We start from the raw sequence: 26,193 nt of genomic DNA, 5'->3' as shown, positions 1-26,193 counted from the left end.
CATTTAGGGCTGAGGTGTCAGACTTGGCTCGACCAAACTACAAGTATAAATTGGCGCCTTGTCCCAGCTCAAGTGACCTTGATAATCATTCTCAAGTCAAAAGAGGAAAACTGGCAATATGTCCGGTCAATCACCAATCCCTATCATTCTTTGCGGAAAGACCGAGTTTATTGGTCAGAGAGTCGTTGAGGCATTGAAACCTGAGATTGAAGGTCAGAACCAGTCGTGAAAGAAACATTCATGGTATCTAATAGTACTTAGTTGTCCACTTTATTCTCCCTGGAGAATCAGGAAAAGTTATCATTCCCGAACTCCTACGCGGTAATCCGGCGCCCTCTCATCCCGACACGAGCAAGATTGGGTCAGGAAATTACACGCAAATTCCCGAGGCTGTGGTATTAGGCGGTGCGTTCGAGGACGCAGATATAGAAGCATTGCGCAATGCTGTCAAGGCTGTGGATGGGACGCGCGGTGTAGCATGGGTTCGTCAGGATACTACTCAACCTGCACCTCCGGTTACATCGCCAGAGTACGCCAAACTCATGACAAAAAGGACAAAAGATTCAGTCATTCGCCTGCATAAAGACGTCAAGTTGGACAGAACCAATGATAGAATTGAGTGGTATTAAGACATACATGAACAGGGAGGTTGTATGTGGGCTGCTCAGTCCTTCAGAATGAACACAATTGAACCAAGAAACAAAAACGAATTCGACATACATTTACCAAAGTTCAAGACTGGTGGTAAAAGAACAACCATTACTTCTCCAACTTGTCCTTCTTTACCTCCTCTTTCATCTCCTCCTTATCTCCCTTTCCACTTATCTGACACTTGGAACCCAAGCTCTTCATACTACTAATACTCTGGTTCCTCTTGTTAATTACCCCCGTCTTCCAGCTCGTAACTGTTGAATTGTAGCCTTTTCCGGCACGATCCATTCCATCGCTGATACTTCGATCAAAAGCGCTCATCTTGGCCATGGTACTCTCCTCAAACACATCAACCCGTTGTTTCCACCCCTTGTCCATCTGGATTATCTTCTCTGACATGGCGGTGCTGGAGTTGTCGGTGAATGTGGACCATGCTTTCTTCTTCTTGTCAACTGCGTCGTTGAATTTGCTGACGTGACGTTTGTAACAGAATGGGCTAGTCTTGGTTTGAGATTGTGATGTTTCAGTGGACTCGGTCGAGGTGCTGTGCCTTCGCTGATCTGCGGTGCCGTTGGAGTTTGTATCGTGCTGATTTAAGCTGTAGAGAACTTCTTTCTCAGCATCGTATACTCCCTGCGTCGGAGTGTTGGGGTCGTATATTTGTTTTTCGTCATGTCCATCGTGAAGCTTCAAGTTAAGGACCTCCTTCTCTATCCCAACGTCATAAACCTGTTTTCCTGCATCGGGTATATACACTTCCTTCCCATCATAAGCATCACGTCCATCATAAACCTGCTTTTCATCGGAGAAATTGGATTTTGGTACAACCTCCTTCTCCTCGGATACATCAGGTAAGCGGTAAACCTCCTTGTGTGTGTCTTCGCTACGGCGGTCAATAATACCCGGAGTTGTGGGTACTATCGGCGTTGGAGGCGTCAAGATGATCTGAACAGGGTTGCTAGCCGAGGCAGAAGCTACCTCGACTACGCCCTCATTATTATTGTTCACGGCTGAGTGAGCGCTGGCAGACATTTTATGTTGATAATAAGTTTGATCAAGTCTAAATTACAACTAAATTTCCGCAAAGACCCGCTACGTCATTTTCACCTCCAACCTACTCAGGGGGCGGGGCGTAAGCAGAAGGATCACTATCCTTGTTGATGACCCTCTGAGTAAAATTGACCGCTAAACGCATAGCAGACGAAATTAATAGGTCAGTTTATGCTCCTTAGACTATAGTTCTTAGACTACTTATTTTCTACCCTAAGACTTAGACTAGAGAGGCTACCCTTTCTACATACTACCCACTAGACGACCCAGATTAGATAAGACCGTAGATCATCAAGAATGCTTCTTCTTCCAGATATAGATGAAAATGATAAGAAATATTACAGTTTCAAACCTGTTATAAGGGATAAAGCCACGGAAGAATATCGATCTTCGGGGTTTCCCTTCTAGAGTATTATAGAGACTTGACGGCATACAATTCATGAAACTGCTACTACTGGCACTATTAGCATATTCACTGACGTCTCTGATTACAGATATAGTTCCTTTTTGTCCTTTGATTTCTTGAAGAGATAGCCGGATAGGATCTTGTGTCTACTGACGACTCGTAGTTGCTTCTTCTCATTAACAGAGATTGCCCATGTCAGCTCGGTCCGGTGTAGTTAATGTAGACTAGACCAGAGTTCACAAATGGAGCCCGAAAGACCAACCAAAACCTCCAGACATGGGTATGGGTGTCGGGGTTTCTCAGTAAGCGCGCTAAACAAAAACAACCCTTGGAGTTTCTTCCGCCAGTATTGATCTTTTCATTATCTATAAGTGGAAGCCAACAAGGCAACGTAGCTTGGGCCTCATTTCTCGTATTGGAGCGGTCAGATCTGACAAAAGCAATCTTTTGGCAAGGCTGTCGGCAATCGGTAGGGTATGGTATGGGTTGTGTAAGCGGGCTACGGGGCAACTCAACGGGTCAGCAACAATTGCAAACTATCACAAGTTCCTCCATATACGGCAGGTCTATTCGAATTGAGCTAGCTAGCTAGTATACGAGCCGTGATATGGTTACTATGTGGACTTGTTGGATCTTGAGGTATTTCAGTGTTGCATAGGATCTATAAATTGCTCTCCCCCTCCCCTCTGGCTTAAGTACTCTCAACTCAGGCTTCTCACTCTTAACTTTTCGAATACCTTTTCACAAGTAAATCAAGCATTATGAAAATCACGTCGTTCCTTACCAGTATCTTCGCGGCCCATTATGCCAGCGCAGAGCTTGTGTATCTAGTCAACTCTGTCAAGGGCAACGAGATCTCCAGCGGCATGGCATATTATGCCGATGGCCACTCTGCCGCAAACCTAGCCCAGCCTCAAGACTACACCGACGTTACGCACGGGTCTAATGTTCACTGGGAAGGAAATCCAGTAAAGGGTGAGTTGATCTCATAGCATACTGTTTCGATATGAAAATGACTAACAAGAGCAAGGCACCTTCGGTAGCGGGGTTAGTTTCACTTCCAACATCTTTGCCGACGCTGCCAGTAAGGACCTCAACCAATGGGTTGGATCTGGAAACAATGGATTCAAGGACTTCACTTGCAGGAAGGCTTATAGCAACAGGGGCAAGCCTTTCTTGCTGTATCGTGTGGATGGCTGGGAGGTCTACAGTATCTACTTTTGTGGAAAGAATAGTTAGAAGATATATGTATGCACAGTAGAGAAATATTATAGCCGAGACAAAGATTGTTACAGAACCTAGTAGGTAGCAGACAAATTGGCCTCCTAAGCCTTAGTGTATAGAACTGATTACTCTAAGAACTATAGTCTAAGTACCATAAAAATGACCTGCTAATTTCGTCTATTATGCTTCTAGGGGTTAATCTTTCTTATACCCCGGGAGAATCCAGCAAGCTCCAACTAGTGCCAAATACTAGATACTAATGCAATTATGCTGGCTTGTCAGAACGTCTCGAACCAGTCTCTGTCTGCCCGAGGTTAAAAATATTGACCGTCTAGCCTTTTGCGCTGCTAATCGTTTCCGGACATAATACCGTCAGTGGAAAGTGGCAAGTGCAACATGGAGATTACCAAGTGAGACATTGACACGGGAGTGAAATGAAATGGCACCGATATTGAAACACAATTCTACAGGAGAACGGCCGAGATAATTTGAGACTGACTTGTCTTAATCTCTTTATTAGTGCGATATGGAATGTGTTACGGATCACTTGGCACGCAACAGTCTTAGAATACGAGGTGTTGCATAGCATCATCTCATGGGAAGGGATTAATGTGGCTGACATGGATGCGGGGGAGGAATGCTGTTTGTTGTTGGGACGTCCATCACTAGCTATCAAAAGCTGAAGAAGAGTCCCCATATAAGATCTAATTATCGCTGCTAAACTCATGTGCTCATTGAATATCACCCACAGTCGCTTTCACTACCAAGTCAGATTGCATTCATTCTCTTGTTCAAAATGTTGTCCAACACTGGATCTCTCGTTTTCGGCTTGATGCTAGGCGTTGCTCAGCTCACCAACGCCTCTCCCTCCGACTCTGTGGTCGCTTTCACTTCTCCTATCTACCCAACTGCCACTGACTCTATCCCCCCACCTCCTCCTGCCTCTACGGCAACCGATGTGCCCGCTCCCCCAGTGTCGTCTACCACTGGCACTGAGGTTGCTCCTCCCGTCTCTACCGATGACTGTCTCGCCAAGTGCCAGAAGGCTCGTGATGACTGCGGTGTCGCACCCGATGCCAACCAGGCTACCTGCGCTGCAGAGTTTGCTAGCTGTGTCGGCTACTACCCCTACGACGACCAAGGCAACTTCGTCCCCCCTACAGCTTGCTCTTCTGCTACCACTCTCGCTTCTACCATGAAGCCTACCGAAACCGCCAAGTCTACCGAAGCCGAGAAGCCCACCAAGCCCATCGAGCCTAGTGGTAGCGAGACCGAAAAGCCGGAGCCTACTGAGACCAATGTCATTGTCAACGGAGCCGGTCACGTCTCTGGTGGACAGGCCCTTGGTCTCCTTGGTGCTGTCGGTGTTGCTGCTCTCGCTTTCCTCTAAGCAAACACAATAGTCATTCTTTAAGGTGGTGACAGTATTTGGACTTGGATTCATTTATAATGAGACTAGTTTAATAATAATCGCAAGTTCCCATATTGAATATTGTGTGCTTAAAAGTCTTCAGCGATTAAGCCAACATTCTTGACCTTGGCCAACCGAAGTAGCTCCCGACCAATTGCCAAGTCCATGACACCTGTGCCAACACTCTTGTAGATAACAAACCCATCTTCAAGCCATTTGTTAAGATCATCTGGGGTTTCAGTATTCTTCGTCTGGAACAGTTGACCAACCTCGAGCATCTTATCCGTAGGTACCTCGGCCTTGACCAGCTCTCCAGCTTCTTGTAGACACCCATCACGGCTGTCAACAGCTACGGAACCACGGTATCCAACATGGGCGAAAGGACCTGATGGGTCGATGACTGTCTTTAGTAGTTCGGGGTCAATTTCTTGCATGTCGAGACGGTATGAGCCGATTGCTGCGAGGTAGCGAGTTTTGCTTCTGGCTTTCTCGGATGTGAGATAAGATGCAGGAAATACAGGTTGAGTACTGGGCGTCGTGAAGAACAAGACGTCGGCATCAACGACTAGAGACTCAAGATCATTCTTGGGATCAAAAACCTCCAAGCTGATATGCGAAGGCCATGGTGACTGCCTGTTTCCCTTGAGCGACTCGACCAGTTGCTGAGCTCTCTCAGTCGAACGGTTAATAATGGTTACCGACTTTATGTCCTTCTCCTTGAGCAATAGTGCCAATCGGATGTGCCACATGGCTTGCGCTCCTGCTCCAAACACAACAATGTTTTCCGTGTTGCGTCTGGATCGATAGGGAAGCATTGAGCCCAAAGCGGTTCGGAATGCGGTTAGAGCAGCTGCATTCAAGGTACCTATAGCATGTCCTCTCGCATCGCATAGCGTCAAGACACTCTTGAGGCCAGCTTCTGAAGGCTTCAGCTTTTCGCTTGGAGTGATTCCGACGATCTTTACGCCGAGCAACTGATCAGTAGTTCCGGGCATGAATAAGCTGACTTGTCCATCACGGTCGACAACAGCGCGATGAGGTTGGTATTGTTGCTCGTTGTTACATGAGTATTGGATGAGAGCTTTCTCCAAGGCATTAGCCAACTCAATGACCTCTGACGACGCTAACGTGTCGAGGATATGATTAACATTCTTGTCTGATAGAACGGTAAAAGACATTTTGGATAATATGATTTCTTATTTCTGTTGGAACCGGTGGTGAGAGCGTTACAAATGAAGGTAAGCAGAGGAGTTGAGTTGAGTTTGTAATCTATTGTCAAAGCCGGTATCGGCCATTTTCGGCTTTGTTCAGCGATAAGCGGAGAGAGGCGGGGTTATCGATAACCAAAAATGGAAGGATTCCACGAAAGTATTAACAAGGGATGAGATAAGGGAGAGTAGTCAGCTAACTACCTATCTACTAATCTTTCCGGCTGACTGCTACACAGTAAGTGATGATGAAGTCTTGAGGCCTGAAGTTGGTCATCTTTATGTGGAACCTTTCTGATTGTAAACTCACTCTTTCAGCTCGGAAAGATGACGCGCAAGATATCCGGTTCATCCATTTGTACTCGTACCTGTCCATACTATGCCCATCTTTTCAGGTAGAGTATTCTTCCCGGCACTTTCGTGGGTCGAAGTCCAATGAATGTGAAATAGTATCGAGCCGATCGACTTGCCATACGATCCCATCAAATATTAAGACACGCTCCGGGAAACATTCTCTGCGAACATCGAGGTACAAAGCGCACTGGTCTCTTAAAACTAATTCCCGACAAGAGTTAACACCCACATCAAGTATTATGTGAAACCAAGGTTACTTCGTAAGCCCTCCTTAATTATAGCTTTAGAGCGAGGGAAAAAGTCAGATTAGACTTTACAATGCTGTAAAACCATCAACTGCTAAAGTAACGAGTCACGACACTTTGTAACCCTGCCCTCATTCAACTCAACATCTAGATAGATTAAGCTTCTGGGCTGCTGCCAAGTCTTGTCACCGATTATCCATATAAATCGAAAACGTTGCAAGCTATAATACATACGACCAAAGCTCGTAGAAAATACGGGATCCCGTCCGCTCTCCCATAGTCAAGCTGCGAAGCGCTGGATTAGTAGTTGGGTCGGTGACGACCAGCGAATCCCCGGTGTTGTATGTTTTTTGCAGGTCTTGGCTGGACTATATTGTAATAGATCAACATCCTTTTTTTTATTTTTTATTTACTGCGAATGATTTGAACATTTCATATAATATCTATGTTTCCATTTCAATCAAGTTTCTCACTGTGGCAAAGCTTGGTGAATAACCATGGATGACAATTTCTACTTCAGTTACCACATCAACCTCCACTTTATTGCTCTGGCATAAGGAAGTATGTCCAATTCATTCCTCTTCAAGCTCTCGACTCTTCTTCCCTTCACTCTTGTGCTGCGGCTCGCCCTTCTTAGGTTCATTCTTAGATCCAGCTTCATTCTCATAATCACCGCCTTGCTTTTCGTATTCTTTTGCGAGCTTCGAACCCTTGGGACAATATTAGCAACAAGAAACATGACATAGAACATAAAGCGGGTGGAAACCCTCATACTTTCCATGCTGACCACTGGCCTTCGCCTCCGCCACTTTTGTTGGGCTCTTGCTTAATCTCTTCCTTCAACTCCTCTCGCAGCTCAGGGTCAGTGGGTTTTCCCTTGGATGAAGGCATTTTGGTATTTATGTCGTGGTTGTTGTTGGATATCTGAGAGGTTATTATTATCTTCTAAGAATACTTTACAGGTTTATATCACTGACGTCCTTTGTTATGTTTTTCTACGACAGGCACTGCTCCTTTCTATCTATGACGCTTACTCGACTACTTGACAACTAACTGGCCCAAGTGCGATAGTCCACTCCTCAACGCAGCTCAACGGCCAATAGAAGCTCTGCAACCGAGTTGATAAGCAGTAGCTCCAAAACTACGTAGCTGGGGAAGCTACATATTATTCCAACCATACTCATCGGCCACTGTTATGCAATACATTCACTGCCTACTTGAACTTTGTAGATTAATGTTAACATTTTATCCTTTACTGAAAACATGGTCTGATGATTGTTTGGTTTGCCATACTGCGTTGTGTTATAATGCGTATACCCGTAAATATTCTTCTCTGTACCGTAGAGTAGACCTTAATATGCACGAATTATGTCTCCGATCGTCGAGTCTTGTCAAGTGATATTTCGACGACACCAGAGATAAATGTTCTTTTCTATCCTGTGTAACTTCTCATAGCCGTGTTATTGAAACCTTGTATAAGCGAAGTAAACCCTGATCTTATCACAAGTCAAATAAAGTTTTCCGTCTAAAATATGAATATATAAACCCTAATCCCGGCATAATTCTACTACCCTCGTCCTACACTGAAGGCGTTGCAGCCAAGAATAACAAGGGCAATAATCTGGTTATTATTCATATTAGTAATATCTTAACCCTAGGTATTAATAGGAGTATTATATCAGAGGTAAATAAAGCTATTAAATAACTTTATTAAATATCTTTCTTTAAAAGTAAAATTAATTATAAAGATTAAGCTTTTATAATAATTTCTTAATTTAATATATAATTAAAATTAATAAAAACTTTAAAGTTTATTATTTTATATAATAATTATATAATTATATAGTTTTATTAATATTAATATTAATATTAATAAAAAAGTATTTAATAATTAATCTTTAAAAAAAATAAAAGCTTTTATAGTAATTATTATAATTTTAATTTTATAAATTATAATATATACTTTTAAATAAGACCTTTATTAATATCTAGGTTTAAAAATAGTATTTCTTATTATATTAATTTTTAATATACTTTAGGATTTATACCTTAAAAAGCACTAAATAATAGTCATCCTGCACTAACACCAAACTGTTAATCTTTCTTTTTCTGGCACTTGAAGTATTGATTTCCTCCCACAATATTCCCATCGCCTATCTACAGAAGCAGTTCCAACCTTCTAGCATGGATTCCTTCTCACGGTTACCGTCGGAAATCCGAAGGTACATCCTCGTTGATGTCGAGTCATATTCCGCTATCATGAAGCTCATCCGCGCGTCCCCCACGATGCTATGGCAGTATACAACAGACCGCTACAGTATCGCCCGAGATATCCTCCGGCCAATATTAGCTTTGGATGACGCCGGTACTATCCTCCAGGATGCTCTCATTGTCGTACACAGTCGCAATCATGATGTTCGCCTCGACACCGACTATGACCTTTCGCGCTTACTGGCACGAGATCGCCCCGATCCCGTAGCACAAAAGGACAAAGACATGACGGTGAAGCTCTACCGGACAATATCCTTCGCTATTTGTTGGATAGAAGACTATATCAGTAAAGCCACAGATCCATTTCCTTCCCAAGCCTACATGGCCCTTCCGGAGATGGCGACTGGCTGGACTGGAATGCGGTATCAAGATGAGATAGCCGATATCAAACCAGTATTCTTCAGTCAATTCATGTCATCGGAGAGGTGCCGCTTTCTAAGAGCATTTCTTAGAATGGAGGTTCTTCTTAGATCCTATGTTCTCGTCCCCTTTTCCTTAAGATTCCGCTGGATGCACATAACACCTTTTTGGTTTCTCATACATGGTCCCAATGACAAGGATTGGAACGCTGTATTGTGTTGTGCGACATACTTTTGTATTCTCAGCAAATTTCTTTTTGATGGATCGATATGGGTTGAACCAAGGAGAAGTCCTCGAATAGCCTATAAGCAGAATTTCGCCAGCCCTAGTCTCCCAGATCGACCCTCATTAGAGTCTATCACAGACACCAGTCTCGAACGAAGAACGTCACTCAGGTTTCCGGAATCTGTCTGTGTTTATACGGGGCCTTACAGCCCCTACTTGTACTGTCGCATCCTTAGCTTCAGCGACCTTAGCTTCATGCTGTTATCGGCTACTCGAACTGGGAAGAAACCAGATTACAAAACATTCACTAATGCCCAGAAGGTCAGACTTCACAATCTACGTTTCAGCGTTACCCTCCTTGAGGAATTGAGCGCGGAACGTCGATTGAATAATACGGTGACCAGATCCTATGGATCTTTGGGGATATGCATCGACAGGATGAATGGTTCACCTGAGAGTCCTTTGACGTCTTGCTATATTGAAGCTGATTATCTCCATGAAAATATCCGATTACAAAGAGCATTCGGCATGTTCGAAGACGAAAGGCTTTATCCGGGCGGCAAATGCACCATTCCCAGCTTGGAGGACCTTGAGAGACTAGCAGATGATACTTGGCGATCATGTGGCGTTAGCAAAGATGAACCCAGCGTCATCAAGGGTCATGTATATACGAGACATTATCGCTGAACTCTAGCAAATGGTACTCAGTCAACTGCTTGGCGGTCGCCGTCAGAGGCTCAAAGGGTCGAGATTGAAATCTGAATGTGAAGGGTTAATACTAACGCATGGGTATGGCAAAACAGATGCATTTGTTCACGAGTTTTCCCAAATGCCATCTTCAATAGCACAGCCTGTTTCAATACAATAGATCAATTGAGAAGATAACTAAAATATTATCGCCCTTTTCTCCCAAAACATGATTCCCTTCCTTGAAGCAGGAGTTTCTAACAGCAGTATCATCTCCAGCTAGGAAGGAAATATGGTTCAAGCCCCTTAAAATGTGGCACTGCTTCCTCTAGCTCGTCGGCCAGCAGGCGCCCGAGCCCTGAGATTGCTCTGATCACTGCTACCCTGGCACTGTTGATTAGTGGAAGGCGTAACGCAAACATTAACTCTGCAGCATGTGTTGGAGACACATCTCTGGCCCGTTGTGCAGTCATTCGTAGAGGTACACTGTTGCTGTGAAGGGCAGCCGAAATCGGGAGCGCAGATAGTGTCACCCTCAGTAGTTCCGAAGCAAATACAGGACTGGCTTCCGTTACAATAATTGATGCCCTGGTTGCATACAAAGCCCGAATTACATGTTGCGGGACTGGTAGGGCAGCTGGCATCCGTAGTAGTGGTTGTGGTGGTGGTGGAGTCGGTCTCCGTAGTTGTAGTTGTAGTTGTAGTAGAGTCTGTCTCTGTAGTCGTGGTAGAATCAGTCTCGGTGGTGGTGGTTGTTGTAGAGTCAGTCTCAGTAGTTGTAGTAGTAGTAGAGTCTGTCTCTGTAGTCGTGGTAGAATCAGTCTCAGTAGTAGTTGTAGGTTCAGTAGTAGTCTCAGTTGTTGTGGTTGTAGTAGAGTCTGTCTCAGTAGTTGTGGTGGGTTCGGTAGTAGTCTCAGTCGTTGTCGTAGGTTCGGTAGTTGTAGTAGTTTCAGTTTCTGTAGTTGTGGTGGGTTCAAATTCAGTCTCGGTGGTTGTGGTAGAATCAGTTTCCGTAGTTGTAGTAGGTTCAGTGGTCGTAGTAGGCTCAGTAGTTGTGGTGGTCTCAGTTTCCGTAGTGGCAGGTTCAGTAGTTGTGGTAGTAGTAGTCTTTGAGATAAAGACAGTGTCCGTGGTGGTGGTGGTAGGGTCGCATTCCTCGCTGGTGCAAGAAGGCTTCTCGGGGGCAAGGCAGTAGCAGGCATTGACAAAGTCAACAATGCCATGGCAGATATACTTGTACTGCTTAGGGACTTTGCTGAGGTATCGAGCGGACCTGTAAATAGACAATGTGTCAGTAGAAATAACGGAGTCTAATGCGATGGATGACAAACTTACCCAGAGTCTACCATGGAGAGAAAGTGGTAGCAGTCCTCCTCGTAGCCTTCGATCGCTCTCAACTCTTCTGCGCACGTGTCAGAGCAGTCGTACTTTTTGCCATGGGCTTTAGCACGGCTGAAAGACAAAGTGGCCATGGCGGCCACGAGAAGCTTGGAGGAGACCATGTTGTAACTTGGTTGACAAAGTTTTAGGAAGGTGATTCAAGAAGGGCAGAAGGGCCATAATCGTCTGCAACGGGCTATATTTATAAACGTGAAGGATGCTCAGGACAATCCCAAAGGAGGGGATAATTAACTTTCAGCGGCGATCAACGAAGCACTCTCACAGGCGTTCATCAATCAAGCTTCAAGCTCCTCTAAAATCAGGCATTACATCGTATGATTACTCCTCTTCGTGTATCTTGGGCCATTCAGATCTCTTGTTCGACCCGTAGTCATCAAGTCATTGGTGTCGGCTTCAAGCGATCCAGGTTGATGAATGAACTCAATGACATAAAATCACTCAGGACTCATGGGCATCCCATGAATAAGATTACCAGGTTGCGCTGTCTCATAGGTCAAAGAAAGCCGCTTCTGTAGTAATTGGCAAGTTGTTGCTATCCAACCTTGACTCCGCAACATGCTCCCTGTCGGTCTCGTCGCATCCTACCAATACCGTACCAAAGGATAGAAAGCAAGATGATCCGAGTGGTACGACACGGAGCTCACTCATCATCATAGACTTATGTCGATGGCCAATACGCCTGACACGTGAGAGAGGTCAAACCTTGGTGCCATGCGATCTGAGAATTCCCAATTCCCATCTGTAGTAGTCGGATCTTGGGCCGGAAATTTCCCCCGACTTTGGCTAGCTCAGCTACGACTTTTTGTAAAGAACCGTTGAATGAAACAGTCGTCACTTCTACACTGTTGATCTCAACGCTTAGTCCCACAGATTTGAGTCAACGTTTCTCAAGCAAGACGGATGAATTCAGGCCCCGTCATTGTATGATCCGATGAGCCATGGAATTGCTGCTTTTTCTTGTACAGGACACGGGAAGGACAGGGGCTTGAGACACGGAACAGTATATTTAGTGGACATTCTTCCTGGTTGCAGATCCACTATTGAGTTGGACCATGGTCTAAATTCCGAATCGGTTCGGGTGTTATATAATTATCGCTACCCAAATGTCATGAATTACGAAAATGTCGCGTTTCAAAGTTGCTTTTCAGACGTGTTGCCGTGTAGCATGGTATCTATATAAGAGTAGCAGAGATCCTCTTCCAACAGTCAATACAAACTCACATCATCATCACTTCCGAATACAAATCGTTCATCATGACTACTCTTCAATTCGGTATTCTTGTCTATGACTTCCAAGCTGTCGACGTTGTAGGTCCCATGGACGTCATCAACTCTTGCAGCAAGAGCGCTATGCAAGTCTGCTCTTCCTTCATGAAAGTCGAAGAAGAAGTGATTTCTCGCGCTCAGGATTTCGTCTTCCACCACATTGGTGTCACCCGTGACCCTGTCACGCTCACCTACGGCTCCTTGGCCATCAAGCCCTCCACCACCGTGGACGAATGCCCTGAACTCGACATCCTTCTCTTGGGCGGGCCTGATCCCTCCAACTTTGAACTGCACCCCAAGTTTGCCGAGTTTATTCGACGACATGTGGCAGCTGGGAAGCTGCTTTTCACCACCTGCACTGGAGCTGCTGTCGCTGCGGCGGCGGGTGTTCTCGATGGCAAGAATGCCACCGTCAACCACGGCGCCATTCCCTTTTTGAAACCAAAATTTCCCAAAGTCAATTGGACCGATGAAAAGAAATGGATTGTTGATGGAAATATTTGGACTTCAGGCGGTGCTGTTGCTGGTATGGACATGTTTGCCCATTGGGTCAATGAGAATTATGGGCTTGATGTACTCACCCTTGGTTCATCAATGTTGGACTATGAGCCCAGAGATGTCGATGGTATCCTCGACGTCATCCCGAAACGATTTTCGAAGGATGGAAGGCAACTTCCTACTCATGTATTTAACTAGAAAGTTTCGGATAAGTGGTGGCTTTGACACTGGCGCAGCCAAGAAGTAGTGGTTTTTGCCTTTTAAAACACCCTCAGGGTATTGGAATAATTGGCCGCTGGAAGCATAAGAGACGAAATTAGTGGATCACTTTATGCCCCTTAGACTGTAGCTCTTAGACTATTTATTTTTGTAACCTAAAACTTGGGAAGTAATTTTTTCTGCTCTGCTGCCCACTAGAACACCCCTATTTTGCGTCTATTCAGAATAACGAGAACAATATCGCAGGGCAAAATTAATAACCGAATGAATCGCGGCAGTGAATGCAGAGGCATTCTGAATTTGGCTCTTACAACGACATTATGTCACATGATGTTCCCGTGTCGTGTTTCGAGGTACAATTATATGGCTGGGAGACATTGAGACATTGATACAGGGTAACACCTCTCGGATACAAGACATGTGAGCTCAACTGCCGGTGGCCTGAGAAGGCGTCATTGAGCCCTGGATTTTATGATGACGAGCTGAAGCATTTTGAGACACACAAGTAACAGTAGAAAGGCCATTGCATTGTTGTGGCGATCGCTTGATCTGGCTTCATTGACGTCAATGATCCTTGCTGGTCAAATCACATGTCGTGACAGCACCATCAAGCAGGTCATTTTTAATTGAACAGGAAGAAGGGAACAATGGATTCGATTACTTTAATAATAATTATTTTTTCTTGCTTCCATTACTGCCTCATCATACTCTTTCCGACCGTGAGATAGCACAGGCTGTCCTGTTGCACCGTTGTCGAAAAGGCCTCATCAATCTATGTACATCCAAAGCGTATTAGGAAGATTGTAATGTAGGTAACTTGAAGTAAAAAGAGTCCTTGTACATGGACTTGAAAGAAGAAATAAGACAGGTACACAAAAGTCGACAAAGAATAAAATGACTGATTAAAAGTAAAGCACAAAAAAGGCCGTCCCATTCATATTTTCCCCTCTCCGCCCAGTGTTCAAATCATTATCGCATAAATTCATAACCTTAGACCCCTTTTGCGGCGTCAATTGCTCTTGTTGAACAAGCTCATTCGCAACATGCCGCTCTTCTTTGGCTTTTGGTGGAATGAACTCTGCTGGCTCATGGGTCGCTGGTCGAAGCTGTCGAGGCTGTCCATGCGCTGCATTGGAGGGGGCTGGCGAACTGCGGGGGCGGTTGCCATGGGGGCTGGGGGAGGTTCCTTGACGAGTTCCCCTCGCAGAGCGCGACCGACGTCCTCGTGCTGACGCTCGTACTCGTCGTGCTTTGTCTTGGCTTCGATGAAGCGATCTTCGGCCGCGCGACGTCGTTCTTGGAGGGCACGGAGCTCCTCGTCGAGCTGAGCCATTTCGGTTTGAGCTTCGTGCATGAGGTGATCGTACTCGTGGATCTTCTTCTCGAGGGGTTGAAGGACGCTCTTTTGGATGCTGGGGCTTTGGAGACGACTGATGTCGTGTCCGGGGACGCCCAATCGGTCTGGTGAAACTGCGCGATGCTGGTGCTGGTGCTGGTGCTGGTGTTGGTGTTGCTCAGGGCCCATGGGTTGAGACATGCGGCTCTGTTGGGTGTTGGGGCCTGGTCGTGTAGGGGATTCACCGTGGGATTGACCAGAGTCGGAGGTGCGACGCGATTGACGTCTGTAGCGACCAGCTTCGCCTCTAGGGCCGTTGGGTTGTTGACCGTCCATTGAACCGGGACCGTTGTATGTAGCGGGCATAGGTTGGCCTTGACCTTGAGGTTGAGGTTGAGCTTGGGGACCTCGACCGTTGATGTTGATGTTTGGGTTGACTTGTTGACCTGGAGGAGGCTGTCTTCGTTGCCCTGCGTTTCGCGCGACCTGACCAACCGGAACCACACGCTATTAGTGAGCAAAGTTAATTTTATTTTTACTTTTACTTTTAGTTTCAGGGGAAAATACAGAAGAAAAAAAGCGGAATAAAGATGTTGCCCGGAATTGTTTCCCATTAAAGTCGCCCAGAGGCTAGGACTCTTTTTTCTCCTCTAGCGGCGCAGGGGGGAACGGGAAGAAAGAGGGAAGAGAGAGAAGAGAAAGACTCACCTGCTGTTGCTGTTGTGCTTGTGCGAGCATGGCGTCCTGCAATGCCACGTCAGAAGTGGGAGAGCGCATCTCGGAGCCCTCCTCACTCTGGAAGCGATAATCGTCGACGAGCTGGTCGGGAGATTGAGTGCGTCTGTATCGGGGACTCTGCCCGTTTCGAGCAGCTCGTGCTGCTTCTCGAGCGTCGCGGGCGTTGTTTCGAGGTTCGAAGCCGGAACCTGGGTCTTCGAGGTTGTACCTTGGCTGATGAGGAGCCGCCATTGTTGCCATGTCCATTTTGTTTGATCTACTGCTGTGTAGTCTCTAGGAGTTGTGTCGAGTGCGGGGTGAGAAAAGAGAAAAGCGGTGATGGTTGATGGTGTTGACAAGACGAGACAAGACAAGACAAAAGAGAATGAGAGACAAGAAATGAGTCAAGGAATGGGAGAGAGAAAATGACTATCGACTATCTCCGGGATTGATTCCTATTTTAGAGACAGGGTCAAGAAAAGAAAAGATGGCTGGAAATGGGAGGTTGGTTCATCTTATTGTTTGTCTGTGTCTTTTCTTTTTATCTCGTGGTTGGGATCTACTGTCCCAGACCAGGTCAGGCCAGGGAGGCTAGGCTATGGAGGCTAGTTAGTTAGTGCCCAGCACGCACTCCATGACTTGGCAGATTTGGTCCACTGTAGATAGTCCATGCCCAATTGATGTTTAATGGTTATTATTGCAGCTAGACTAAAAATGCATTCAACTGGATTAAATGTTATACACGTCTTTATTATACACGTCTCTCTCGTATGGCGGACTACTGAGACAAGAAGAACAAGACATGTGCGGCTCCTTGCATTGATGTCTCTACTTGGCGTTTAGCGATGGTGTTGCAGATAAACTTGAAGGTTGTACTCGAGGTGGCTGGGCAAATGGGATAAATCAGGTTATTCTTTTATATTACTGCCAGGGAAATTAAAAGATGAAACGTCGCTTGGCTTTTTCGATCTAGTATTTTCTTATTTGTCCGTCCATCATCTCTAACCAGCCGTTGACTTTAATTTCTGGTGATTATCACCATTTTGGTCTGTCTCTAATTAATGCATGCACTCAAGGTTACACGTCACTCACTGTACTGTGTAACACAGTGTATAACTGATCCAATGCGCGTCGCGTCTAAACATGCCATTTCCTGTATTTGATCGATCAATCGAGACTCGGAGTAATATTGTGTGTATCCTGCTGTTATTGTAGATTCAATTGCGAGACAATTGATTTCGCTGTTGAGTACTATTAAATTAGTGAATAATAGGGTTTATTTGCGCCTACAACATGCAAGCGCAGAATTTTTCCACATCCAAGAGCGAAGCGAAGAAGCGGCCCGTCCCATGACAGACATTCCATTCTTCCTTCATTCGCTTCACCGCCAGACCAGACCAGACCAGACCCTGACTGACTCAGATTTGCATCTCAAAAAACACTGCCCAATCTTTATTCAGTACAGGGTAAATGCTGGTCTTGGGCCTCAATCGATCAATCAGTCAATCAATCATGACCCAGCATGCGACCGTGCAAAGTCTGCTCACCGTCATAATCACAACTTCCCCAACTCCATCTGCACCCTCCACTGAGCTTATATCCACGATTATACACTCGTTCGAGCGATACTGTCCAGACCTCACAAAATGCAACGTCATCGTCGTTTTTGATGGGTTCGACCAGATTGTTCCAACAGCACGATTAAAAAAAGGACAAGTCACTCCTCAGCAAGCAGCTGACTTTACTGCTTACAAAGAAAATGTCAAAGATTTGATACTCCAAAAATACCATCATGACCCAATCAATGTTGCATACACAGAAAAGACTGCCACAGCAGAGTATGGCAGCCCAAAACACGAGAATGCAGTCAATTACTCCGTCTCCAAAACAATTGACCAACGAGTCACTTTCATAGAATCATCAAGACGGTTGGGATTCGGGCTGGCAGTCAGATCAGCCCTGAGAATCACCCAGACTCCATATGTCTGGGTCCAGCAACATGACTGGGCCATAACAGCTGATCTCCCCATCCGACCTCTTCTCCAAATCATGCAAACACACGAATCAGATCCAGAAGCACCCATCAAGTATGTCTGTCTAGCTGCAGTCCGCATGCTCTCATACGCCACATCTGCAATTGTGGCAGAGTTCCCCAGCCTCCGTGATACATCCTTGGCCCTCACTCGCGACTACGAAGCGCCATCACATGCTGGTATCAAGATACCACTGACGCCAATGTATTTCTGGCACGACAAGCCACATCTGGCATCGGTGGCTCATTACCTCGAGCGCGTCTTTCCGACGCGTCTTGCCATGCTGAGAGGAGATTTCATCGAGGACAAGATTGGACAGCGAGCTCGTGCTCAAATGAAAGATGGACTAGTAAGTCTAATCATGGTAGCTAAATACAGACATGGCTAACCTGCTGTAGTGGAAGAAATGGGCGACTTGGCTTTACTACCCTGACAATGGAAAGACACTCTGCTTGAGGCATCTCAAGGGGCGTACCTGGGAGGGCACGACGCGGCAGGCTGATAGAGCTGCCATGTGGCGCAAGAAGAACGAGGCTGGAAGAATAATATAGATGTAAGCCTTACATGAGGCAGATGGGAGTCATGACATGTCGATATTTTCGGATGAAGATGAGAATGCCTCATGACTCGACCAAGGTAGTAGTTATGAGTCTGTCTATAGGTTATACCAGAACTAAATAACAAAGGCCAGGGAACAGCCTTGTTTGGACTCGAGTTCCAAGAGCTTGAACTACATCAAAGCCCGGGTGAGACAGTTGGTAGCCGAAGGGCTCGGTTATCTGATCTCACCCAGGAACATCTCCGCATCGATCTCGGCCGCAACATGACGTCAGACACGATCTATCCGATATGATCTGGATAAATGAAACCCCATAGTCTGCTTTATGAAGAAACAAGTCCAATTAGAACATCCTAAAGCCGTGTTTGGCTGCCGGATCATTTGCCGTCTAGTCTAGAATGCGGGGTGCATATTCACCCCTCCTCACATTGAGTCGATCGCCATTCCCTATGACCACCACCTCGGCGAACCACTAGATCGGCTTGGCGATCTGTGGCACAGCTAGATTATAAGAATAGATGGGAGTAGTCAAAAGCACATGTTAACTATTTGGTTGGAAACTCATCTCCGTTTGTACCGCCAACATGAGACTCATCAGTTCATTTGTCCTCGCCTGCAATGCCGTCCTCGGAGCATCCCAATTGATGGGCACTCCCTCATACGAGTTCCTCTACACCGTCAATGCAACACTCGGCGAACGGTGGCAAATCGGCGACTACCATCAAGGAAGTCGTGTCGTTATCCCCATCACAGGCGGGACATTCAAGGGTCCTCGCATGTCAGGAACGGTGTCCAACCTCGGCGCCGACTGGGGTTTGACGGATACCAAGGGCATCTTTTTCCCCGACACCCGATACAACCTCAGAACAGACGATGGTGTCGATATTTATATCCAGACTCAGGGACCCACGCAGCCTGATGGACGTACCTTGCTGAGGGGGACATTCCAGGCCGGGCACCCGGATTATGAGTGGTTGAACTACATCCTTGCTGTCGGTGTCTTGCAGAGACCACCTGCTGAGTCCAAGGGCAAGTATGTTGTCATTGATATGTGGCAGGTTAGTTGTTCCTATTGGTAAAGCACCTAATGGATCCGAAATTAATCCGAAAAATAGATGGTCTTGCCCGACTGTAATGGTGCATGTTGAGGCGAGATGGACGGTAGCCTGGCTGGGATGCACGACCTTGACTCAATGTGGTCAATAGGCGCCGTCTGAAAGATCAAGGATCAGGTTGAAATAAGGCCGTCACCGTCAGAATAAAGCCGATGACAAGCTGAACGGTTCTCTTAATTACAACTTATCACACTACCCTGCGGCATGAACGGTGTACCTATAACAGGCTGATAATAAGCCAATAGGGAAAATCTGCCTAGCTTTCAAGGGAAATTAAACTTTACATCAACAGATATCGGGCAATAAGAGTTTAGGCCTTCCTACTTAGGTAGGTAATCCCTGGTCATTTGTAACGGGAATACAAATCATTAACCAATTACCGATCTTGACAATATGACTTTAAGTTTACCGCTGTGGGAAGAACGTGCCATAATATAACAAGTATTAGATTATAAAATAAATAGTCTAAGAGCTATAGTCCAAGGAGCATAAAGTGGCTCACTAATTTCGTCTCTTAGGCTTCCAGCGGCCAATTTTTCTGATACCCTGAGGTCAGGCCAAGAGAGGTCTACGTATCCGTAGACAATGCAATGCCGTTGAAAGAAGCCGACTAGGTATTGCGTAGCGTTCAAGGCTAGGGCTGCTACCCCAGTTTCTTAGTTCAATCTCTTGAGCCGAAGCGACAGTAGGCAAAGTCAATTGCGAACAAAGCGAAAAAGTCAATCGATAACTATTGATAAGATCAACTGTCTGTCGTATCTGATAACAAATGATCTCATACATCAAACTCAGTCTTCAAATAAATTATTCCGACAATCTCTCCTAGAAACAACAGGATCACGATTTGTTTCTGCTTCTGTCACTTCGCAAGAATCCCCCCAATTAACTAAAATCCCCCGTCAATGCACCCCGGATCTAATTCCAAGTCTAGCAAGCCGAGGTTTCAGAAGTCTCCTCTTTCTTTCCCCTCCCTCAAGCAACAACTGCCGCCGTACCGGGAGTAGTAGTCCTCGCTTATTGCCCACGGGGGAAAAGATCACCAGACTTCATTTGGCCGAATCCCCTGCATGACATGAAGCAAGGGTTCCCCGGTGGTAAACATTTATGCGGTGTCGTGTATATAATTCATCATGTGGCATCTCCTTTCTATTCTCGGGCAGGCTTCTCTTGTGTTGTCTCTGTCGAATACTTGTACTCGTCCATTAGTGAATAACAACGACAACATGCGCGCCAATTCGTTGATGCCGAGTCTTGTCTCGGGGCTGGCTGTTTGTGCCGCAGCTGCTCCTGAGAAGGGGAAGGACGACTTTGCTGCCAAATGCGCCGGTTTCAAGACTTCACTGAAACTTCCCAATACCAAGGTCTGGTTCACTGAACATGTACCCGCCGGTGGGAACATCACTTTTCCCGACAATCACCCAACATGTAACCCCAAGAGCCAGGTTGTCGATGTTGAGATCTGCCGTGTGGCCATGCACGTCACGACGGGTCCCACTTCCAACCTGACCCTCGAAGCTTGGCTACCTTCAAACTGGACCGGAAGATTCTTGAGTACTGGAAATGGTGGCATGGCTGGATGCATTCAGTACGGAGATGTTGCATACGGTGCCGGGTTTGGTTTCGCTACCGTTGGCGCCAACAACGGTCACAACGGGACATCAGCGGTAGCCATGGAGGGTAACTCTGGCGTCGTGGAAGACTACGTCTATCGCTCGGTGCATACAGGTACTGTTCTTGGAAAGGATATTGCCAAACAGTTCTACGGCAAGAAGCACAAAAAGTCCTACTACCTTGGCTGCTCAACTGGTGGACGACAGGGATGGAAGGAGGCGCAAAGCTTCCCCGACGACTTTGACGGCATTGTGGCTGGTGCTCCTGCGATGCGTTTCAACGGGCTTCAGTCCCGATCCGGAAGCTTCTGGGGTATCACTGGTCCCCCCGGAGCTCCGACTCATCTCAGCCCGGAGGAGTGGACTATGGTTCACAAGAGTGTGCTTGTTCAATGCGATGAGCCTCTCGATGGTGTCAACGATGGTATCCTCGAGGACCCCAACCTCTGCCAATACCGCCCCGAAGTTCTCGTCTGTACCAAGGGCCAAACTAAAAACTGCCTGACTGCCCCCAAGATTGAGACTGTCCGAAAGGTCTTCTCCCCTTTGTACGGCAACAACGGAACCTATGTCTACCCCCGAATCCCGCCTGGTGCCGATCAAGGCTTTGGTTTCGCTATTGGAGAGATTCCTTTCCCTTACTCCACCGAATGGTTCCAGTATGTAATCTGGAACGACACCAACTGGAAGCCAGAACAGATCGGTCCCAACGACTACGAAAAGGCTTCTGAGGTGAACCCCTTCAATGTCGAGACCTGGGAGGGTGATCTGTCCAAGTTCCGCGCCCGAGGCTCCAAGATTATCCACTGGCACGGTCTCCAGGACGGTCTCATTAGCTCCGACAACTCTATGGAGTACTACGACCACGTTTCTCGCACTATGGGTCTGAACAGCACCGAACTTGACAAGTTCTACCGCTACTTCCGTATCAGTGGCTGTGGTCACTGCTCTGGCGGCGATGGCGCTGCTCGTATCGGAAACAATCTTGCCAACCTGGGCGGAAAGGACGCGAAGAACAACGTCCTCTTGGCTCTTATCAAATGGGTCGAGGAAGGCGTTGCTCCCGACACCATCACTGGACAGCGCTTTGCTAAGGGAGCTCCCAACGGCAAGCTTGAGTACGAGCGTAGACACTGTCGCTACCCGTACCGCAATGTCTGGGACCGTAAGGGAGACCCTAAGAACCCGGACAGCTGGAAGTGCGAGTGATATGTAGGACAATTGATAAAGGGGGCGTTTATTATATAAAATTTATTTCATAGTACACATATAGGAAGATCGTCGCAAATAAGATGACAGTTCTTACATAACACTCTAGTGGGTAGCAGGAAAGTTAACCCTAAAGCCTTACGCTAAAAGAATAAATAGTCTAAGAAGTATGGTCTAAGTAGCATAAAGTGGCCTCCTAATTTCGTCCCTTATGCTCGAAGGCGGGGGTTTCGGGCTGCGGATGGAGCAGGACAAGACTTGTGTAAGAGCTGGGGAATTCCCGTTTCACGCTCGACCACCCAAGGGATAGCACCCTTCTCGGCTGCTAGTATGACCTCACCCTCCATATCATCCCAGAAAAGCAGTCCTGACTCCTTGTCAATGCGTATATCTTCCATAAATACGTCGAGGGCCTTCACAAGGTTGAGTCGCATGCATTGTCGTTCCTTGGTTTGACGGAGGAAGTCTTCTTTTGAAACTCCGGAGTCGCAGTAGTCTTGTAAGGCGTCAGCAATCGAACCTGGTCGGTGGTGGAAGTTTTCGGGTCCGGCGACCTGCTGCAGGTCCTCGAAGAATGGTCCAACAAACTGATGTGAGCCTGAAATGGATACCAAGTCTCCTCGAATGTCGGTAGCCCAGAACGTGGAAATGGGAATTACTGGAGTGTAAGTCTGGCTTGAGATAGGCGATCGGATGATAGGATTTGCAAAGCATCCTGGCATCGAGACATGCTGCAGCCAGTCATATCGAAAGTGGTAGCTAGAGAGCCCACACAGTTTGATGTCATTAAGTAGGAGCAGTGAACAAAGGCCTTCAAAGCCCTTGTGTGCAGTCCGGGCACTTTTAGGCCAGATGAGTTGGGTAACAGGCATTGATTGAGGTAGCACTGGAACAAAATGATCGGCTGGGGTATCGGGCGATAGCTATTATTATTTGGTGATTTCCGAGGCGTAAGTCCCGAAGTATACATAAAAAATCAACTCAATAATCGGGCGATAGCAATCCCAGGTTCGCGACCAGCTCGCGAATTCGTTCAGAGTTCAGACTGCTAGAATCGATCTTCATATGCACTCCATGTTTGAGAGTGTCTTGCCCATAATGGGCATGGACAAAACGGAAAGGGTGCATATACCGAGACATGTGGTTGACCTCGTGATACCGCTTGTAGTGTGGCCAGTAGATAATAAAGTGAGCAAGGTCAACTTCAGGAACGGGGTTCTTCATTCCTCGTACCCCATCAACAATTCCAGAGGCCGAGACCTCCGCCTCACAGTTCTCTGCCTTCGAGATGCTGTCCCAGACTAGAACTGCCCGCAGAGCGTCGTTCAAAGCTAGAGGGTCATAAGGGTACTTCCATAGGAAGGCGACGACGCGGTCGGTTGGTTCTTGTGGGATATCTAGTATCATAAGGCATGGCAGATGTAGCGTGAAATGTGTATCTCGGTCATCCAAGTCACCATAGAGGTGTGTAAGTGAGGGCTGCTACTACCCATCTGTCGCTGCTCTGTCCCAAATGAAAGATCCTGCGTATAATGTAGAAGCAGAAGAATTTATTTCTAGGCTTTAGGCAATAAAAAATAAATAACCTAAGAAGTATAGTCTAAGTAGCATAAAATGGCCTAGTAATTTAGTCTCTTATGCTGCTAGCGGCTAACTTCTCTGTGCTCTGCTGAGGGTACACGACCTCGATCGAGGGTGTAACAATCGAAAACCACCAGAAGTGTACAGTCCCCATAGTCATGTGCGCTGTGTATCCCCGGCCTGGTCCTAGGCTCACTCAGAACAAGCAACGCCTCAACGTCTTTCTCAACCGATAGAAGTGCGCGTTTGTTATTGTTGACGACATCAATACCGGTGACCATTTCGCAAAGACAACAAAGAGCCGCTCTTCACTATAGAGAATCCCGCTGGTGAAGCGACATTCACCAATGCTCCGGCCCTCCGTGCGATCTATCGTGGATTGATCAGTTAGGCGTGTGGTCACCGTGAACGTGAAGGCGGACATGGGCAAGATGAGTGATCCTGAAACAAAGAGCAATGATGGATGAGGGACTATAGTTTGGCTGGCTAGGTATTAGAAAAATTGGCCACCCGAAGCATAAGAGACGAAATTAGTAGGACACTTTATGCTCCTTAGACTATAGTTCTTAGACTACTTATTCTTTTACCCTAAGACTTAGGAGGTCAATTTCTTGCTACCCATTAGACGGATTGGATTTTATGCCGGACTAGACACAGTTATTTGGTTATGTGTTCTACTTTGCCAAGCGATAGCTTAAATGTTTGTTGTCCCTGCAATTGACATCAATATGTTAACTACCCAAGTCGTATAATTATTGCCAAGTGGGACAAGGCGGCAGCAAATCCAGGTGCCAAGGTAAAGTGATGTCAAGCAAATAGACAAGCGAGATGTAGACTACGTTACCCCCAATCTCACTGCCTTGGAAACCGCTTCTCCAAAAACATGGGGGAGAGAAGAGAAGGGAGGGGCGCACTGCAATATCAGTCATTTCCCCGGACCCAAGCGCTGCAAGAGACAAATAACAAGTCACCTTCTCGTGTCCCAGCTGATTGTTTTCATGCGGAGAGAGTTTCCCTTTCCAGTCCACTCAAAGAAGTCTAAATAACCGCCAAGCCATAACATCCCCGCGATCTAGGATGGTCAAGAGGAAAACCCGGAGGTTCATGGAGGATTGAGTAAGAGAAACTCGGTGCACAGACTTGTCTCTCTTCTCCCCCTCATTTCCCCAACCTTTTCTTTTCTATCCCCACAATGTAAGTGCAGCTCTTCTCCTCTCTCCAACATGATTCCTCTCTGTTGGTTCCGATCCTTGTTGAGGGAATACGGTAGCGAGTCAGCTAAAGTTGGGACAGCCAATGAAGACGGTAAATGAGGCGAGCGTTATTATTCTAGAATGAATAAATGATGCATGCCAATGGTAATTAGGTTTTACATCTCCGTTCCGTGATACGTAAAGGATTGCTGTTGTTGTTGTCGTTGGCAACTGCATAAGCAGCCTCGGGATTCGGAGAAACCAAGTAAATACAGTGGTGTGTTTGAAGGAACTGTTATCGAGATAAACGGGAATAATTTGACGAGTTTTTAAGTTTAATTAATTGCCTTGCAAGGCCGACAATATCTCCGAACGCGATAAACATGCTACGATGGCCTCAAGTCTCGAGACTCACGACAATTACAGTACAATTCCAAGATTTCTCCAATTCTCCAATAGAGACAGACTTGATTATCACTCTTCGGACCGGTGTCGGATATTCCGACCTTGATCAACAGATAGGGGAGTCTGTAGGTCCACAAAATGCTGAATGCATGTGTCAAAAGAGGCTACTTTTCGCGTAACGGAAACAAACTTTCTCTAGACTTAATCTTTGTACCGTTGAGGGAAAATGGTACGACTTGACCGGAAAAATAAGCCAAAAATAAGCTTGTACCCTTGGCGTACGGACGAAGCCGCAGGGGGTGATCAGGGGATTAAAAATGCTGCTAGACCAGATCTCTTCACCTTCGGACCGAACAATAAAGAGCCTCAATTCAACTACACCATGGGACTTGGATTAGTTGTATCAAGTGTATTGAACAAGATATACGACAATTCACTTGATACAACAATCCATGCAATTCTTATCTCTCGTTCCTCTTTTAAATTCCCACCCAACGGGTTCAGAATGGATCTCCATCATCCTTTGCAGCAAAGATCGCTGTCCATAACGTAACAAGATGGAGACCCAGTATTCTCATCGGGTCCCCGTTTTGTCTCTCGCTTGCACTATTTTCATGACCTGATGGTTATTGACGATTTGCTAACTTTTACGTGAGAGACTCTCGTTCCCCCATGGGGCTCCACGATATACCGCTTGTTTTTCTTTTGTCATTTTGCCATTAGAGTTCCATTTTTTGATAACGCGACTTTTTTCTCACTTGCCTTAGCCGCTCGGCAATCCACTCGGATAGAGATAAACGTCTCGAGACTTTTGTCTTGGCGTATGTATATAAGGATTGACTCGACGGCCCATCAGTGTTGACAATTTGCTACTACCTCTGTATCTCTAAACTTGTGTCCCTGTTTGTTTTTTGTAGTGGCATAAAGTTTACATAACCTTGACGGTCACCACTTATATC

General features: G+C 46.3%; 15 protein-coding genes across 15 annotated transcripts; 8 read left to right on the top strand and 7 right to left on the bottom strand.

The window, feature by feature from the left end:
- Nucleotides 1–118: 118 nt before the first annotated feature.
- Nucleotides 119–629, top strand: FPOAC1_005315 (uncharacterized protein; the record flags this gene model as incomplete). The annotated part of the gene is made up of 2 exons (XM_044849844.1): nt 119–212; nt 262–629. 2 exons carry the CDS (start codon nt 119–121, stop codon nt 627–629), a joined length of 462 nt encoding a protein of 153 aa, XP_044708554.1.
- Nucleotides 630–759: 130 nt separating this feature from the next.
- FPOAC1_005314 (uncharacterized protein) lies at nt 760–1,683 on the bottom strand (the record flags this gene model as incomplete). Its single annotated transcript, XM_044849843.1, has 1 exon — nt 760–1,683. The coding sequence occupies one exon, from the start codon at nt 1,681–1,683 to the stop codon at nt 760–762; it is 924 nt and encodes a 307-aa protein (XP_044708553.1).
- A 1,185-nt stretch (nt 1,684–2,868) lies between these two features.
- FPOAC1_005313 (uncharacterized protein) lies at nt 2,869–3,346 on the top strand (the record flags this gene model as incomplete). The annotated part of the gene is made up of 2 exons (XM_044849842.1): nt 2,869–3,082; nt 3,138–3,346. The coding sequence occupies 2 exons, from the start codon at nt 2,869–2,871 to the stop codon at nt 3,344–3,346; spliced, it is 423 nt and encodes a 140-aa protein (XP_044708552.1).
- A 781-nt stretch (nt 3,347–4,127) lies between these two features.
- On the top strand, nt 4,128–4,721 carry FPOAC1_005312 (uncharacterized protein; the record flags this gene model as incomplete). Its single annotated transcript, XM_044849841.1, has 1 exon — nt 4,128–4,721. One exon carries the CDS (start codon nt 4,128–4,130, stop codon nt 4,719–4,721), a length of 594 nt encoding a protein of 197 aa, XP_044708551.1.
- A 110-nt stretch (nt 4,722–4,831) lies between these two features.
- Nucleotides 4,832–5,920, bottom strand: FPOAC1_005311 (uncharacterized protein; the record flags this gene model as incomplete). The annotated part of the gene is made up of 1 exon (XM_044849840.1): nt 4,832–5,920. The coding sequence occupies one exon, from the start codon at nt 5,918–5,920 to the stop codon at nt 4,832–4,834; it is 1,089 nt and encodes a 362-aa protein (XP_044708550.1).
- A 1,201-nt stretch (nt 5,921–7,121) lies between these two features.
- Nucleotides 7,122–7,440, bottom strand: FPOAC1_005310 (uncharacterized protein; the record flags this gene model as incomplete). The annotated part of the gene is made up of 2 exons (XM_044849839.1): nt 7,122–7,259; nt 7,324–7,440. The coding sequence occupies 2 exons, from the start codon at nt 7,438–7,440 to the stop codon at nt 7,122–7,124; spliced, it is 255 nt and encodes an 84-aa protein (XP_044708549.1).
- A 1,293-nt stretch (nt 7,441–8,733) lies between these two features.
- On the top strand, nt 8,734–10,092 carry FPOAC1_005309 (uncharacterized protein; the record flags this gene model as incomplete). The annotated part of the gene is made up of 1 exon (XM_044849838.1): nt 8,734–10,092. One exon carries the CDS (start codon nt 8,734–8,736, stop codon nt 10,090–10,092), a length of 1,359 nt encoding a protein of 452 aa, XP_044708548.1.
- Nucleotides 10,093–10,398: 306 nt separating this feature from the next.
- Nucleotides 10,399–11,594, bottom strand: FPOAC1_005308 (uncharacterized protein; the record flags this gene model as incomplete). Its single annotated transcript, XM_044849837.1, has 3 exons — nt 10,399–10,482; nt 11,215–11,365; nt 11,428–11,594. 3 exons carry the CDS (start codon nt 11,592–11,594, stop codon nt 10,399–10,401), a joined length of 402 nt encoding a protein of 133 aa, XP_044708547.1.
- A 1,153-nt stretch (nt 11,595–12,747) lies between these two features.
- On the top strand, nt 12,748–13,455 carry FPOAC1_005307 (uncharacterized protein; the record flags this gene model as incomplete). Its single annotated transcript, XM_044849836.1, has 1 exon — nt 12,748–13,455. One exon carries the CDS (start codon nt 12,748–12,750, stop codon nt 13,453–13,455), a length of 708 nt encoding a protein of 235 aa, XP_044708546.1.
- Nucleotides 13,456–14,485: 1,030 nt separating this feature from the next.
- On the bottom strand, nt 14,486–15,796 carry FPOAC1_005306 (uncharacterized protein; the record flags this gene model as incomplete). The annotated part of the gene is made up of 2 exons (XM_044849835.1): nt 14,486–15,319; nt 15,521–15,796. 2 exons carry the CDS (start codon nt 15,794–15,796, stop codon nt 14,486–14,488), a joined length of 1,110 nt encoding a protein of 369 aa, XP_044708545.1.
- A 1,245-nt stretch (nt 15,797–17,041) lies between these two features.
- Nucleotides 17,042–18,113, top strand: FPOAC1_005305 (uncharacterized protein; the record flags this gene model as incomplete). The annotated part of the gene is made up of 2 exons (XM_044849834.1): nt 17,042–17,911; nt 17,961–18,113. 2 exons carry the CDS (start codon nt 17,042–17,044, stop codon nt 18,111–18,113), a joined length of 1,023 nt encoding a protein of 340 aa, XP_044708544.1.
- A 592-nt stretch (nt 18,114–18,705) lies between these two features.
- Nucleotides 18,706–19,200, top strand: FPOAC1_005304 (uncharacterized protein; the record flags this gene model as incomplete). Its single annotated transcript, XM_044849833.1, has 1 exon — nt 18,706–19,200. One exon carries the CDS (start codon nt 18,706–18,708, stop codon nt 19,198–19,200), a length of 495 nt encoding a protein of 164 aa, XP_044708543.1.
- A 1,259-nt stretch (nt 19,201–20,459) lies between these two features.
- FPOAC1_005303 (uncharacterized protein) lies at nt 20,460–22,055 on the top strand (the record flags this gene model as incomplete). The annotated part of the gene is made up of 1 exon (XM_044849832.1): nt 20,460–22,055. The coding sequence occupies one exon, from the start codon at nt 20,460–20,462 to the stop codon at nt 22,053–22,055; it is 1,596 nt and encodes a 531-aa protein (XP_044708542.1).
- Nucleotides 22,056–22,264: 209 nt separating this feature from the next.
- On the bottom strand, nt 22,265–22,927 carry FPOAC1_005302 (uncharacterized protein; the record flags this gene model as incomplete). The annotated part of the gene is made up of 1 exon (XM_044849831.1): nt 22,265–22,927. The coding sequence occupies one exon, from the start codon at nt 22,925–22,927 to the stop codon at nt 22,265–22,267; it is 663 nt and encodes a 220-aa protein (XP_044708541.1).
- A 109-nt stretch (nt 22,928–23,036) lies between these two features.
- On the bottom strand, nt 23,037–23,462 carry FPOAC1_005301 (uncharacterized protein; the record flags this gene model as incomplete). The annotated part of the gene is made up of 1 exon (XM_044849830.1): nt 23,037–23,462. The coding sequence occupies one exon, from the start codon at nt 23,460–23,462 to the stop codon at nt 23,037–23,039; it is 426 nt and encodes a 141-aa protein (XP_044708540.1).
- Nucleotides 23,463–26,193: the final 2,731 nt, after the last annotated feature.

Source organism: Fusarium poae, chromosome 2, assembly GCF_019609905.1.
Source record: "Fusarium poae strain DAOMC 252244 chromosome 2, whole genome shotgun sequence".
Taxonomy (NCBI): Eukaryota; Fungi; Ascomycota; class Sordariomycetes; order Hypocreales; family Nectriaceae; genus Fusarium; species Fusarium poae.
This window is presented reverse-complemented; position numbering and strand designations above follow the sequence as displayed.